Here is a 14,325-nt window from a genome sequence, read left to right on the forward strand (position 1 = left end):
ACAAACAGGAGAAATATTGATATATTTTATCTTTTTTGTGAAAAGATGATATATTTTACTAACCCCCGTTCATGAATACTTGCCAACTTTGACTTTTACTATTGCTACTTTGACCGCTAATTATTTAAAAAATATTCAGTTAACGAGAACACTTAGAGTATCATTGTATTTTGTGTCAATAATACTTTAAGTACGACACATGTTTAAAATTGCATAACAATGAATTTATGAGAAAATTGAAGATCAAACTTTAAATAGTAAAATTAAAGTTATCAATTATTTATGAACGGAGGTTAGTATCTTGGTTCTCTACTTTTATGCTCCTCGCATATTAGTGTGAAAAACAAATATCGTTTGAGTCATGTCACTCTACTATCATGCCTCTATGTTCCAAAAATACATGTTCAGAAAGAAATGTAGAATTCTCATACAGGTGTGTGGAGGTTAATGATTGTAAACATTTTGTAAACATAATTTTAGCTATTGCTAAAGAAAAAAATGTCTTCAACAGACTTTGTAAATGACTCTCCAAATTTAGTGGCTCTCCATCTCACCTTATTTGCTCTGTATTTTTAGATAGCCTACCTCACTAGCCATCCAGCCTCTTGGTTTGCAGAGTTTGTTGGATTGCTCTAATATTTTTTATCAAATCTATTTTAAAAGTAGCTAAATCAATAAATTTAGCTAATCTCTCGGAGATGCTCTTAGCTTTCCGCCTTCTTTACCTTCCTCCGTATCTTCCCATTGCCAAATTGCAATCTTCTATGCAAATTGAGCATTTCGTATGAGCTACGGAGTGACGCATGTCATCTTCTCTCTCACCGCTAGGCAGTGGCCAAATGAGAACTTTTGCGCCTCATAGTTCTAGGACAAGTGCTCACTAGTCACTAGTAAACGTCTTTTTTTGTTGATTCAACGGGTCTGCTATCTAGTGCTCTATTTCAAGATAAAATTTCTTATATTTATGCCTTGTTGACAACGCTTAAATTTGAAATATGATTATATTATCAGCAAAAGGGAAAACTTTGGGTTTTGATCGCTAGTCATTAGATATAGGGATGTCCTTGATGGCAACGTATCCTATGCAAATCACATACGTATGCAAATTATAGAAATCCCAATCTGAACCATCGGATTAAGATCCAAGGAGCATGAGGAGGGGTAATTTTACAATTAACCGTCCGCCTTTGGATTAGATAATAATACTTTTGCAAATTCACCTCACACTCTCCCTGCGCTCCCTTTGGATATTGATCTGGTGGTTTAGATTGGAGTTTTCATAGTTTACATACAAATGTGATTTGTATAATATACGTTGCCGTTCTTGATTGCCTAGATATCCGTCCGTATCCGATCCATATCCGATCTTGGAGTCTCTTGGTTAAGCTTTCTTGAATCATGGCCTTGTCCCTTTTTTACTTGGGCCGTGTTTGGATAACACCCTAAAAAAATTTCATAAAAAGACGAATGGATGTATGAGATACTAAACGAAGTTTATTTGCGAATTTTTTTACAAATGGATGTAACTTTTCGAGACGAATCTAATGAGCCAAGTTTCACCATGATTGACTAAAGTGATGCTACAGTAATCGCGCCTAATCATCATCTAATCATGCAGTCAAAGACCTAGCTGCTACAGTACTATAGTCGTGGAGGTGGTTTCATAATTAGACTTTATTTAATACCACTAATTAGTGGTCAAAGCACCAAAATTCGAAAGCCATCCAAACACGCCCTTGAGACCGACTAGTGGACCCGTGGACCACGCGCCTGGTCAGCGGGAGAGAGTACAAACGTTCCGTTCCGTTCCGTTCGGTTCGAGCCCGCTCGCACAGGCGCGAGATGGCCTGTATCGAGCGGCCCCGCCGCCGCCCTCCGCCGGACCCCGTCGCCGTGCTCCGCGGCCACCGCGCCGCCGTCAACGACGCCTGCTTCCACCCCTCCCTCCCGCTCCTCTTCTCCGGGTACTCCACTCTCTCCCCGCTCCCCAGGCTCTGAACCCCTCCCCGACCCTCCGCAGCGGCCCTCGTGCTGCGAACCCCTTCTCCTAAGAGCGAGTGGTGTGTAACGTCTCCTCTCTGGTGCTGCTCGACCCAGCGCGGCCGACGGGGAGCTCAGGGCCTGGGATACCGCGAGCCACCGCACCGCCTCCTCGGTCTGGTTCGTACTGCCCCCGCTCCTGCTACGACGGGTGGTTCGATCGGGTGTTTTGATGCGATTGCGTGGGATTGTGTAGGGCTCATGCCGGAACGGCCGGGGTGTACTCGGTGGCTGCTGCTGCCGGACTGGGAAACAAGATCATCAGGTCAGTGCCTAGAGGTGAATTTCGTCAGGAATTGCACAAGCCTAGTTGATTTTTTTTTTGGTAGTTATCACTAGATACATATAATGTAATGCATAGTCGTTATGAAGGGAAACTTACTTGAAGTGTAACATTTTCATGTCTGAACTGCAACAGAACATAGCTTTGTCAAATTGTAACTGTGCCTAGAGGACAATTCAACCTCCCAGTAATTTTAGGATTGATTTGAACTGGATCCCTATGTAAAATTCCCCTTATAATTAGACTATTCTATCAATCTGATTACGCATTTCAGACAGCTTCAACACATTGCATGTTACAGAGATCCAAGAGATGCCGAGTGCAGCATAATTTTGGGCATTGATCGAATTTTTATGTTTTTGGTGTTGATACTCTGATGCAGCCAGGGTAGGGATGGAACTTGTAAATGCTGGGTGATTGAAGAAGCTGGCCTTTCACGGTATGACTTCTTGTCCGTGCACTCTGCTACAAGATGGAACAAAAGTTTTGTTTGGACACAATATGCAGGTCTGTGAATTTCTGTTTTGATAAAGAGACTAGAGATCCTTACCTTAAAGCATAACTAGAAACTCTGGCGCGGCCGTTGCCGCGCCTACCTGAGATGACCAGTGTATTTTGGTCGTTTTGCGCCCTTGCTTCATCATAGTTGATGTGGTAACGATACGTTTAAGCAATGGAAATGGTATTTAGTAAGTAAAAGACAAAGATAAGCATCAAGAATATACGTTTAAGCAATGGAAATGGTATTTAGTAAGTAAAAGACAAAGATAAGCATCAAGAATACTTTTTTAGGAGAAGCAGTGTATCAGGCAGATTTGCCAAGTAATATTTAATATATTGATTGAGTGAACCAGCGTATTGCAGAGCTTGCCGCTATTCAGAACAACAAAACTGCAAAACCTCGTTTCCTCAGCCATTTCCTAGCAGCGGTGTCTTCAGAATAACATCTGCTTGTTGCAGGGGGTGAAGTCAACCATAAATTTGAGCAAAGTAATGAACAGAAAATAAATAGCGTATACAGAAGATTGAAAGCTTGCATAGTAGTTTCTAAAATTATGCTTTAACCAAGGTAGTAATTATTTACCAAAGCAAATGAAAAAAGTGGTTATATAGCAGCGGTTAGATCACAAATGGCAGTTCATGATCAATGTAAAATGAACCATGCATTATATGCTCAATGTAGCTGGTTCATGATCATCAAACAATATGCTATATGCAACATAAGGCAAAGGAAATAACAGGAATCTGAAATACTGATGATGCTCTATAATTGGGGAGTAATAATTTGAATAGAGGGTCATGTTTTTTTTCCGTGGAAGTCTTACCTTGCTTTCTCATGTTCATACATCATTGTAGCAGCAGTAGATGTTTTCCTTATAATGGCTATCTGCAGAAATAATTGGTGAGGCTCAAATTATTTTGGCACACAATTAGTAATTCATCCTGTCAAATGAATTTCAACATTAGAAAGTTTCAAAGTGCAATTATTTGGTCGTTTTGGAGCCAGAAATATTTGAACATTGTGTAAATTAGAGAGTATCTGTTGTAGATTTCCGGGGGATTGTTAAAAGGTGGGAATTTAATCTTCCCTTCCTTGCAGCATGAACTATATGTAACCTTTGTGTGAACAGATTTTTTTCTTTCTTCATACCAGAACACAGCACCACAGTGTTGGCATTCATTATTTGCCTTGCCATAGTATGATCTATATGGATATGATGTTTTTAGGTGCTTGATATATATGGCAGAGAAATAGCTATTATTCATTGGATTGATATAGCATGGTGTTTTCTTTTCTAAGTACACAGTAGTTTTTCTTTTTCGTTCCTGTTTTTTCTCTTCATCTGTTTTGTGTAGAGCAATATCTACTTTTGAAGGTCTCTTAGTATGTGGAATTTTTACTCGAAGTACAAAATAAAATATTAGTAATTATTCCGAAAAAGTTGAAGTGTTGCACAAATATGACAGATTGGATGTCTATTTTGAATAGTTTCCATGCTCAGAACGATGGAGTTAAAAAGTAAAAACAGATGGAAATAAAGTACTTATTTATTTAATCAATATTTTTCCTAGTTGAACGCATCTATGTGATCTTGTCTGATTATATGAGAATGTAATTCAGATTGCAGCGAAATTATTTATGTATAAAATGAGCAAGATCTTGTTCTTCTTACCTTTTTCCAAAGAACTTTGATTGAGCTCTACACCTGCAAACATTAAATTATGTATTAAATTTTTTATGATATTAGTACTATATAACACATGAACTAAATATAACATGTGTATTGATTGCTTCTGCATGCATGAAGAACAAACATGAAAGATGTGAATTTTCCTAGTTGAATGTATCTTAGTGATCTTGAATGGTTACATGAGAATGTAATTCAGATTGCTTGTTCCTCTTACCCTTTTTGCATAGAACTTTGATTGAGCTGTATACCTGCAAACATTAAATTCTGTATTAGTTTTTTTATGAGATTACTTCTATGTAATACATGAACTAAATATGACGTGTATTTTTCTTTTAATAAATACTCATTAGTAAGTCAGAACTCCATCTCGTGCACCATGCTTGTAAAAATATAATTCTGTTGACGTCATTTGCAGAATAGAAATTGGATAGTGGTGAATGAAGCTATACGTTAGGCTAGGCATTTTGTCGAACACTTGCAGGTAGTGCAGGTAATGTTGGTTGCCTTTGCGTGTGCTTGGTCGGGAGTAGCAGGCTCTAGTCAAGAGCAGCTCGACCGTCAGGGAGTAGCTTGGCGCAGCTCGGCCGTCTTTTTGGCCCAGGCTTCACCTAGGCTTGGGGCAGGAGGCAATGGGTGGAGGGAACCAAGCGGCCATCGCTGTTCTCAGCATCTCGGCGATGGTCAGGAGCTAGGCGCAGGATGGGATGCCGTGGAGGATATGGAGCAGGGCCTGGAGGAGGACGCCTATCCACTCAATGACTCAATCACCGGCCAATACGCTTCTGACGCCGCCGTCGCGGTCCGTGAGTACATCTCTGCCGCCGCTATGGCCTCCGTCGAAGAGCTGTCGCTCCACTGCTCGCGCCCCCATCTTCGTCGCTCCGCGCCGATCCGGCCCGGCGCTCGGCCCTTCCGCGGGGATGCCCAATAGCTCTCCACAGTGCCGGTGCGCCGCCGCCGGGGCCCACACGGAGAGCCCGCTCCTCTCCGATGTGGTCGCAGCCACCGCGCCTGCCCAGGCGGTAGGCGGGGAGCCGCCGGAGGAGCTGGATGGGGTCATCTGTCGCGGCCCGCTGGCGTCGGCGGAGGCGCTGCGGCTTACGCTTGCGGCCGCCGTGCTCCTCCCACTCCACCTCGTCGCGGGGATGATTGTGCTTCTGCGCTACTACTTCGTGGGCCGCGTGTGAGGAGGAGGGCGGTCCTGCGCCCGTGCTGAGCGGGGGAGGAGGCCGAGGGCGTGGAGGGCGTCGCCGGGGTGGAGGAGGACGGCGCGGGCGGGGACGCGGCGGGACGGACGGGGAGGAGGGCGGCGACGCGGCGGGGACGGCACGGGCGGGGCGGGCGCCGCCGGGGCGGACGGCGGCGGCGCGGACGGGGTCGGCGGCGGCGGGGTGGTCGCGTTGGCCGGCGGGGCCGGCGGCGTGGTCGGCGCCGACATCGCGCCCTGAAACACCCCGCTGCTCCGGTTCCGGGGGAGGACGATGTCTCGCGAAGACGGAGCCGCGGCCCTTGGTTTTCCGCGATCCCAACCATCCATGGATGATCCAACGGCTTATATTTGCAGGCGACGTGGCTCAATAGAATGCTCGAGCTTGGTCCAAGATTAGAGAGTTAGAGATCTGGGACATGGTTAGTAGGAAATAAACTCTGACGAATGTCAATGTCAAGGGAATGTGCACATATACAGACATAGGATGTTTCGAGTGCTACAAGTCTTAAAATTCATCAATGGAGTCTTTACTAGGCAGGCAATGCCACGGGATGCATTTTCTTATGCATTCTTTTTAACTTCTTTTAGGAGGCCCATATTTACAGTCAAAACAAGCACATACCATTTCTGCAAGATGTCACTTGTAAAGTCTCCTTCCTTTACCCATTCCGTGAGATTGAGCTCAAGCTGTGAAACTAGTGATGTAGAGCCACCAAGAGAAGGCACTGAAGAAAATACAGAATCTCATGTTGTAAAGCCTACAGAAGATCCCCAAGAACATGGAGAAGGTATTGTGCAATCACCCTGGTAAAGTCAGATAACTCTCTGTTGGTTCTTTCTTCATCATTGACTTTATTATGTATTGGTTTACAAGGCATTACCTCTAGTGGACAAACTATGATGGCAATTGCTGGTCAAGAATCATCCCAGGTTAGTCCATGATTGTGTTACCTTTTGTGCAAAAGTTGATCTATCGTACGAAATTAGTACTGTAGATTACTTGGATGAGCTGATGCAATACAGGAAGCTGTCTGAACTTTTGTGTTATTTAATTTTCTTACCATTATTTTCATTTGGTTCGTTAACTTAAAAAGATAAAATCCGCAGGTTGAACTTTGGGACATTACAAGTGCAAGGAAGATAATAAGCTTGCCACAATCATCAAGTGCTGATACAACAGATCACCCTACTAAGCAAAAAGGTCTGCTCTCAAGTTTCACCATTCCAGCTGTAGTCGTTTTGTCTCGCGACAAAATATGAGTTACTATCCTGAACTCAATATATGTAGAGCCTTCAGATATTTACAATCATAAAGATAACCAATTGGTGACAGTAGTACAGTACTAAGAGATGCATTAGTGAGAATGGTTATATCTCTGACTTGGATGATGGTCTTTCCTGATTTCTCCTTATTTATCTGTTTGACTCCAACAAAAAATATATTTATGGCACTGTTTTTCTTGCTTCTGTTATATGAAGTTTATTCAAGCTTATAACAGGCCATTGGACACTTTACAGAATGACACTCAACTCCGGTCCTTATCCCAGAAACCTATTGTTTTTCGGCAGCCCTAATACTTTTCCTGTGGTGCCTCTGGCATCACTGGACTCTGGAATAAGGATGTATATAGATATGATGGATCCCTCTTCAATAGTTTGATACTAAAATAAAATGTGGTGTAGTGCGCAATATCTGCTGGACAGTCATTAAACTCCCTTTGAAAGTGTTCAATGTCATTATATGTACTTCAACTGATTGATGGGTAACTTGTTCTGTTGATTGTAGGACTGTGCATGGCTGTGCAAGCTTTCATCCCCTATGAATCTGCAGGCCATGTGAACATTTTGTCAAGGTTAACATCCGGATTCAGCTTTTGCAAGCCCAATTTGTCCCTTTCTTTGTTTGGCCTCTTTTCCGATCTAAATTGCTTGAGGAAGTTACCTTGGCTTCTATGCATTTCCAATATTCATTTTTGGCCACATGCTACCAGTTTGGCCTAAGAAAGAATCCTGTCGTATGCTTCTGGGGGTGGTTATCACAACCTTTATATTGAATTCGCAAGGGAAATATCTTTGCGCAGTCATTATTGTTTAGCTTCTATTTTTGCTGAACTTCTGTTGGATTGTTGCTTCTGAATTTCATTTTCAGTTTACGTAATGGGTTAGTAACAAAGCTTTGGTTTTATCGGAACCAGTTACGAAGATGGAAGCACTCTTTGGTGGGATGTACGAAAGCCTGGGTTACCTATATCTTCAGTGAAGTATCATTCAGAATCAGGTCTCATTTGGACCACTATCAGTGTTACATCCTAACTATTTAACTTCTATTTTCCAATAATAGTTGCTGGAAAAAGGCATGATCTAATAAGGTGCTGGTGTGCAGCTTTATCCATTGCTATCGATGGGTCTTGCAATGGTGGAATCTCAGGAGGTGCTGATGATAAAGTAGTCTTTTTCACGCTTGATCATCCAAAGGTTTGCCCTTGAATGTTCCCTTTCCTTGCTACTTGTAAATCTTTATCCTTGTCATGGAAATCACATGCTGTGGCCTGTGGGTAATGATCTTCACTTTGTACTTGTTTACTACAAGTCTGATTGTACCATGTATTTCTTGTGGGTTCCCAAGTTTATTTTTGTCAATGCATCATTATTTATTTTCTGCCATGTTTATGTAAATGTTGTAATACATACACGAAGTGCCTACAAGAATTTATCATGGCACAGGATAAACATGTTTTGGGGCTAGCTAAACTCCATTAATTAAATTTTTGTATCGAATGAACGTGCAATGTTATTTATTATTTCCCCTCTGTTTTTTCTATTTCGTCCTGTTGGGATAAACTTTGACCAACAATTTCCCCCATCAATACATCATTTATGTGACATACAAAAATATAATCATGAGTAAGTATTTTTAATACGAATATAATAACATCAATTATGTGTCACATAAATTATGTATAATTGTTGCTCAAACGCTTTTCCTAACGAAACAGAAATTTCTAACGGGAGGAGTATGTGTTAGTCTCTATACAGAGCTACAGTTTTGCTATTCCAGTGATAATAGTCGATATATTCTGCATATCTGGTCAGATTTGTGTTTCTGGTGAGGGTCGGATCTGCAAAACGAGCTGCTCTTGCATGCTCACTTTTGGAGTTAGTATCTGTGTGACTTAGCATCTGGTGATCCCAGGAGAGGGACAAGCATTTAGGGATGGATGGGTTGCCATTAGCTGACAAGAACAGGTTGAACTATCTGCAGTCTTGACCCAGGCTTGGCCTTATTGACCACAGGCCAGCCAGATCCTGGGCAGGCCATGCTTTGGAGCCCTGCCTCTGCATTCTGCAAGCCTGCAGCAACTCCATTTAAACTGCTTCTCACTTCTGTTATAAATGTCATCTTGACTTCGAGATCTAGTGTATTTTAAAAGAAAATCTGTGTGCATGCATTTGCAGAGTGAACCACACCTTTTGTGCTCAGGTCTTGTTGCTTCACTATGTTGACATGAATTTCCCCCCTTCTGATTACAGGGTGCATTTACTCTTAGGAAAGAGATAGAACTTGAGCGACCGGGTATAGCTGGCACAACGATTCGGCCAGACAACAAGATCGCTGCAACCGCTGGTTGGGATCACAGGTTTTTCCCCATTCTTGGCTTTTACTGTTTATACTGTCCACTAGGGGCAACTATTAAACCTATTTAAGTGGTGTTCCTGTATCAACTTGTTAGTGATTAAAAATTAATCTTAGCATGCGGTTCCGGTGATCCTACAGGCCACTGAGAGAATGTGGAGGACTTCATATGGTCATCTCTTATAGTTGCTGGCTTTTAAGTTTGCAATTGTTGCATTTGTGTGATCCTTCAGTGGTTTTACTCTTGCAGGATTCGAGTGTATAACTACAACAAAGGAAATGCTCTAGCTGTGTTGAAGTATCACAGTGATTCGGTATGCAACTTATTGATCTGATTGTGTTCCTAACCTTCTTTTCATCTTTTTTATGTTTTGCATAACTTAGCCAGTTGATATGGATTCCATGAGCTATTCTCCAGATTCAGAAAAAATGTAGAACATTGTCATTTTCTCATATCAGAACCTGCATATAATTTGCATTTGTTCCTGTTTGGTGCTAGATTGATACTCTCAGTCGTCAGTCCAGTTTCTGAAGACCATGCAATTCTAATGCTTGTCTTTTTGCTTACAGTGCAACGCGGTGACATTCTCATCTGACTGCAAGCTGATGGCTTCCTGCTCGACGGATACCACGGTTGCATTGTGGGAGCTCTATCCCCCAAAACCCCAAAGCAAACTAGACGACGTGAAATCGGATGAGGTCTCCTGTTAATTTAGGGTCAGTTGGATCCATGCCACTCCAATTTCTTGAAATTAGATCTCATGTTGAAAATCATGCCATTGAGTGGCATGATTTTCAACATGACACCCAATTTCACGGAGTTGTGTGAATCAGTGGATCTTATCTGTGGATCTTATCTGTTTATTGGGACTTTAAGTGCTGAAAAGTAGATCAGTGGATCTTATCTGTTTGCTTGTGTGAAGGAAAATATCTGAGATGTTTTGTTGCCCCGCTAAACGCCATGTTTCTGCCTACTGAAATTTTCATACGTGGGTGTAGTTAAAATCTGAAGCTATTGCAATCGAATGGTGGTGAGATTTTGACATGGCTGACGGTGATCATACAATACAGCAGGAAGTCATGATAGGCAAACAGGTAAATTGCCAAGTGTATGCAGCTCTGTAAACCTTTGACGTTTGTTTGGAGAACGGTTAATTGTGATTGGTATCGCGCCACAATTCCTTTTTTCTATGAACATGTATGAGCAATTCTCAAGAGCACGAATGAAAAGGATAAAAAGCAATTGAAGAATTGACACTCGACTACTCCTTGATCAAACTTTAGCAAAAAAAAAAAAACAGGGAGAGAGGGAGAGGGAGAGAGAGATGCATTTGCCATAAGCTTCGGCAGGGTACAATCCACGGTAAGCGTAACATCTCCGTTCAGAAATCAGTGAAAATGGACACAAAACGGAAAAGCGCAATCTTTCTCTCACCATCACTGCAGCCGATGGGTGCACTGACTGGAAGAAAGGCAGTAGGGGCGGGGGGGGGGGGGGGGGGGGGGGGGGGGTTGGATTGAGGGAAGAGAGCGTAATTGAACAACTCTGGCTCCGAGTACTGGGCCGGATTAGTCATTGGGATGAATTTTGTGTGAGTTGGACCCAGCCCATGGTGTTTAAAGTGAGGACTGACAAAAAAGAAGGAAAAGAATCCACCATGCGCGCGCTATGCCTATGATCACGTCCCTCCTAACCTCTCTCGTTCTGGTTCTTCCGCTACCTGAGTGGCTGAGGTATCACTGAATATCCTCTCCTATCCAATGAGCTTTTCGATCAGACAATCTGGATTCTACTAAGATTAATTGTCTCTGATTTGCAAATTTTCGATCAAACAAAATTTCCCACTTGCTTTTGGTGACTCGGGAAACAATTTTTCATCTATTTTTATTTACATGTTATATTAGGTTTGTTCGAAGTCAAACTTTGATCAAAGTTATAGAAAAAAACAATAACATTTAAGATCAAATTTGTTTCATTGAAATCACCATGAAATATGTGTTGATAGTGCATATATTTTGATAGTATATTGTTGGTTTGTTGCTATATTTTTTTTATAGATTTGATCAAAATTAATTAAGTTTGACTTAGAATAAAAACGTAGAGAGTATCCTGGAAGTTAAGATACGCCGACAGGCAACAGCAAGTAGTGAAGGAAAATAATGAACTCAAAGGTATGCAGCCCCGTAAATCCGTAACAGTTGTTTGCGAGAAGTAAAAGGCAATTAAAGAAGAGCAATTGCTGCCGTTGCCCTAAGCTTCGTTTGATCACTGGCTCACTGCAACGCGACGGTCTCGAAGATGGTCAGGCCGTCGACCGTCCCACCACTCTGCGCGTGTTCCCGCCGCTGCGACGTCGGTGGCAACTGCTTCGTGACTTCCATCTGCAGCGCGCGTCGTCTCGCTGCCGCGTCGCCGCCGCCGGAGGTGGTGGAGGCGGCCGGCGAGGACGGGGCCGAGGTGCCGTCCAGGGTGCCATCGAACGGCGCCTCGCAGAAGGCCAACATGGGCACGAGCCTCCCCGCCGACGCCGCCATGGGGATCTGAGCCGATTCGATGCGCTTGGTTTCGCTCGGAGGATCGTATCAAGGCGTTTATATAGGCGAGCGTCCGGAGCTTGCCGACCCGTTCCCGGCTCGGAAGCCGAGATCTTGCCGGAGACGCGGAAGAAGCAGAGGGCGTGCGGGAAGCGGAGTTGGAGTCCTCTGTCCTCGTGCGATGCAACACGGGCTCCACCCGCTTCCATCGCGGTAACCGCACTTAAGACGTATGAGTATTTTTATACTGCGGGGACGAAAAATATATTCACATCATTTTAAACATCCAAAAGAGAAAAGAACACAAAAAAAAATTATTTTTCACTAGAGTTTGAAATGATTGACTGCGCACAACCCAAAATGTCACGTACTCATGATTTATTAACGATTATCGAAAAAAAACATTTGGCGTAGTGTGATGTAAAATAACATGACCACTGCAAAAACATTTGGGCTAATAAAATATCATAATATGTGATCTTAAAAAAGAATTTTCTGCATGCAAAAAACTTGCTCTCTGTGATCTTCTCCTCTTTGTACATCACACAAATAAATGATCCCTTTTTAACCTACTAGATTTTGCATTCGAACAAAGTTTTTAGTAAACATTACAAACGGGTGCTATAGCCCACCCATAGGCTGAGAGTAAAGACTTTATACTACCTCTTGCAGTATCTCAAATCCGGCGAGGTTCACTTTCACTCAAGAGATTTCAAATTTTGCAAGTGAATTGTAATTCGAGAGATGCATGCGTCAATATAAAATAAGTCAGAGCTAATGCATGTCTTTTTAGTAGGGGCGAGCACATGCATATCTTAGAGACTTGGAAATTAAAGAAGAAATAAGCAACGTGCCAGCATGCTGACTTTAATTTGCACTGGAAGACGCATATATAGTACCACAGCTGACTTGAAGGGCAGTCTTAGTACATGCTCTCTGGCATTTAATTATTCCTAATCCTTCAACCTGGATCCTGGCGATTTTGTAGCCTATACATGATGTATAGGCACGTGCAAGTTGAGCTAGTACTGTGAAATGGGCATCATGCATTATTTCTACGAAGAATTTGCAAATCAGAGCTCGCAAAGTCCACAAATGTGTCAAACTTCTTTGAATTTGATCACTTTATTCGCTGCATCCAGCCAACAGTATTTTTCTCTCACACCAAATCAGCACCAGCCAGCAGACACCAGCCAGCCAGCAGTACTTTTCTCTCACAACAAATCAGCACCAGCCACCAGCCACAGCACAGCAAACAGAGTGGATGCTTGTGGTGGGCAATAGTGTACTCATAATGATTACTACTTAATGATAGATGAATGCAGGACCATGACTTTTTACACCATCACAGGGGAATGTCTACGATCACAATGGAATACATCCGGCCACAAAGCCAAAAAGTTTACATGAGTACTTAGACTCTGAACCTCCAATCGAGGAACGCAGAAGACAAGAAAGCAAGACATAAGAAAGAAAATAAAAGACTAAGCCTTTGAACTTCTCCTACGTCCTTTCTTTAACCTTGCTTTGATCCTCGACTAGAAATAAGAATCTCATATCAATTGTCTTCTTAGAAACTCTTGATGTAAGGATCGTTGTCGTTCCTATGCCTTCCGGTCACTCTATGATTTAGAGACTGCACTAGAAACCACATTGATTCGATCTCTACCACGCTAACAGATCAGACACTGCCATTGCTCGAAGCTGACCATGGTGATGCAACCAAGGACTACAAGATGACGCCTCAAGAGGATAGCAACATTAAGATGTTGCCGCCGTCCAAATCAGTAAGTCGGTTCTTTGGTTTTCACCTGGAAATGTCCCTACACGTTGAGGTCCTCACAATAACGCCTTCAGGAAGGAAAATGATGCCCACGGCACCATCATCACCAGCATAAGCTAGGCTTTTGCCCGAGAACATGCAAGCAAAAAATGGCGACCGGCGACCCCGGTAGCTCCAACAGAGACGACCAAGTCACCGCTGCCGTGAACTACCACGTGCCCACATTGCTCTGGCTGGCCACCGCCCCACCACCATGGGTGCCGCCCCCAGCCTAGAGGGCAATGGATCCGGCCGCTAGGGCCAAGGATCCCTTGCCCCCAACCAGCGCCGTGGTCGCCACTGCGACTGCTATTCCCACAAAGAGGGCGTCGAATCCAGCCACCCAGGCATCAGATCTAGGCCAGGCTAGCACCGCCATCGCCACCACGCCGAGGAAGCGAGGACAGAGGAGACTGCGGCCACCACCTCACGCCGAAAGGGTTCGCCGGTGCCGGCGCAACCCAGGAGCGCCCCCGTAAAGCCCCACGCGACTCGCATGAGGCCGCGCCCTCGCCGGTCTACCGCTGTGACAAAGAGAGCCTCGCCGCCACCATCCCTGTGGGTGGTGTGACTCAGAGAGGGTGAAGGTGCAAGCGGCAACTAGAGTTT

General features: G+C 43.5%; 1 protein-coding gene and 1 long non-coding RNA gene across 5 annotated transcripts; one reads left to right on the plus strand and one right to left on the minus strand.

Annotated features, from left to right (window-relative positions):
• Nucleotides 1-1,819: 1,819 nt before the first annotated feature.
• Nucleotides 1,820-10,537, plus strand: LOC120702482 (protein DECREASED SIZE EXCLUSION LIMIT 1-like). 3 transcript variants are annotated; one of them, XM_039986300.1, is made up of 14 exons: nucleotides 1,820-1,964; nucleotides 2,098-2,160; nucleotides 2,237-2,305; nucleotides 2,706-2,830; nucleotides 6,314-6,513; nucleotides 6,600-6,655; nucleotides 6,833-6,926; nucleotides 7,512-7,578; nucleotides 7,921-8,003; nucleotides 8,109-8,200; nucleotides 9,257-9,363; nucleotides 9,610-9,673; nucleotides 9,930-10,070; nucleotides 10,220-10,537. In XM_039986300.1, the coding sequence occupies exons 4-13, from the start codon at nucleotides 2,796-2,798 to the stop codon at nucleotides 10,068-10,070; spliced, it is 939 nt and encodes a 312-aa protein (XP_039842234.1). In that variant the 5' UTR covers nucleotides 1,820-1,964; nucleotides 2,098-2,160; nucleotides 2,237-2,305; nucleotides 2,706-2,795; the 3' UTR covers nucleotides 10,220-10,537. The 3 variants fall into 3 exon arrangements, with proteins under 3 accessions (XP_039842234.1, XP_039842232.1, XP_039842233.1); XM_039986298.1 differs by having other exon boundaries at nucleotides 1,826-1,964; nucleotides 2,706-2,762; XM_039986299.1 differs by having other exon boundaries at nucleotides 1,826-1,964; nucleotides 2,706-2,762; nucleotides 6,425-6,513.
• On the minus strand, nucleotides 3,092-5,739 carry LOC120702485. 2 transcript variants are annotated; one of them, XR_005686417.1, is made up of 5 exons: nucleotides 4,965-5,739; nucleotides 4,730-4,763; nucleotides 4,498-4,530; nucleotides 3,649-3,710; nucleotides 3,092-3,270 (listed from the first exon to the last, which is right to left on the minus strand). It is a non-coding gene; the product is annotated as an uncharacterized LOC120702485 (long non-coding RNA). The 2 variants fall into 2 exon arrangements; XR_005686416.1 differs by having other exon boundaries at nucleotides 4,730-5,738.
• Nucleotides 10,538-14,325: the final 3,788 nt, after the last annotated feature.

The sequence above is a fragment of the Panicum virgatum genome, chromosome 4K (assembly GCF_016808335.1).
Source record: "Panicum virgatum strain AP13 chromosome 4K, P.virgatum_v5, whole genome shotgun sequence".
Lineage (NCBI taxonomy): Eukaryota > Viridiplantae > Streptophyta > Magnoliopsida > Poales > Poaceae > Panicum > Panicum virgatum.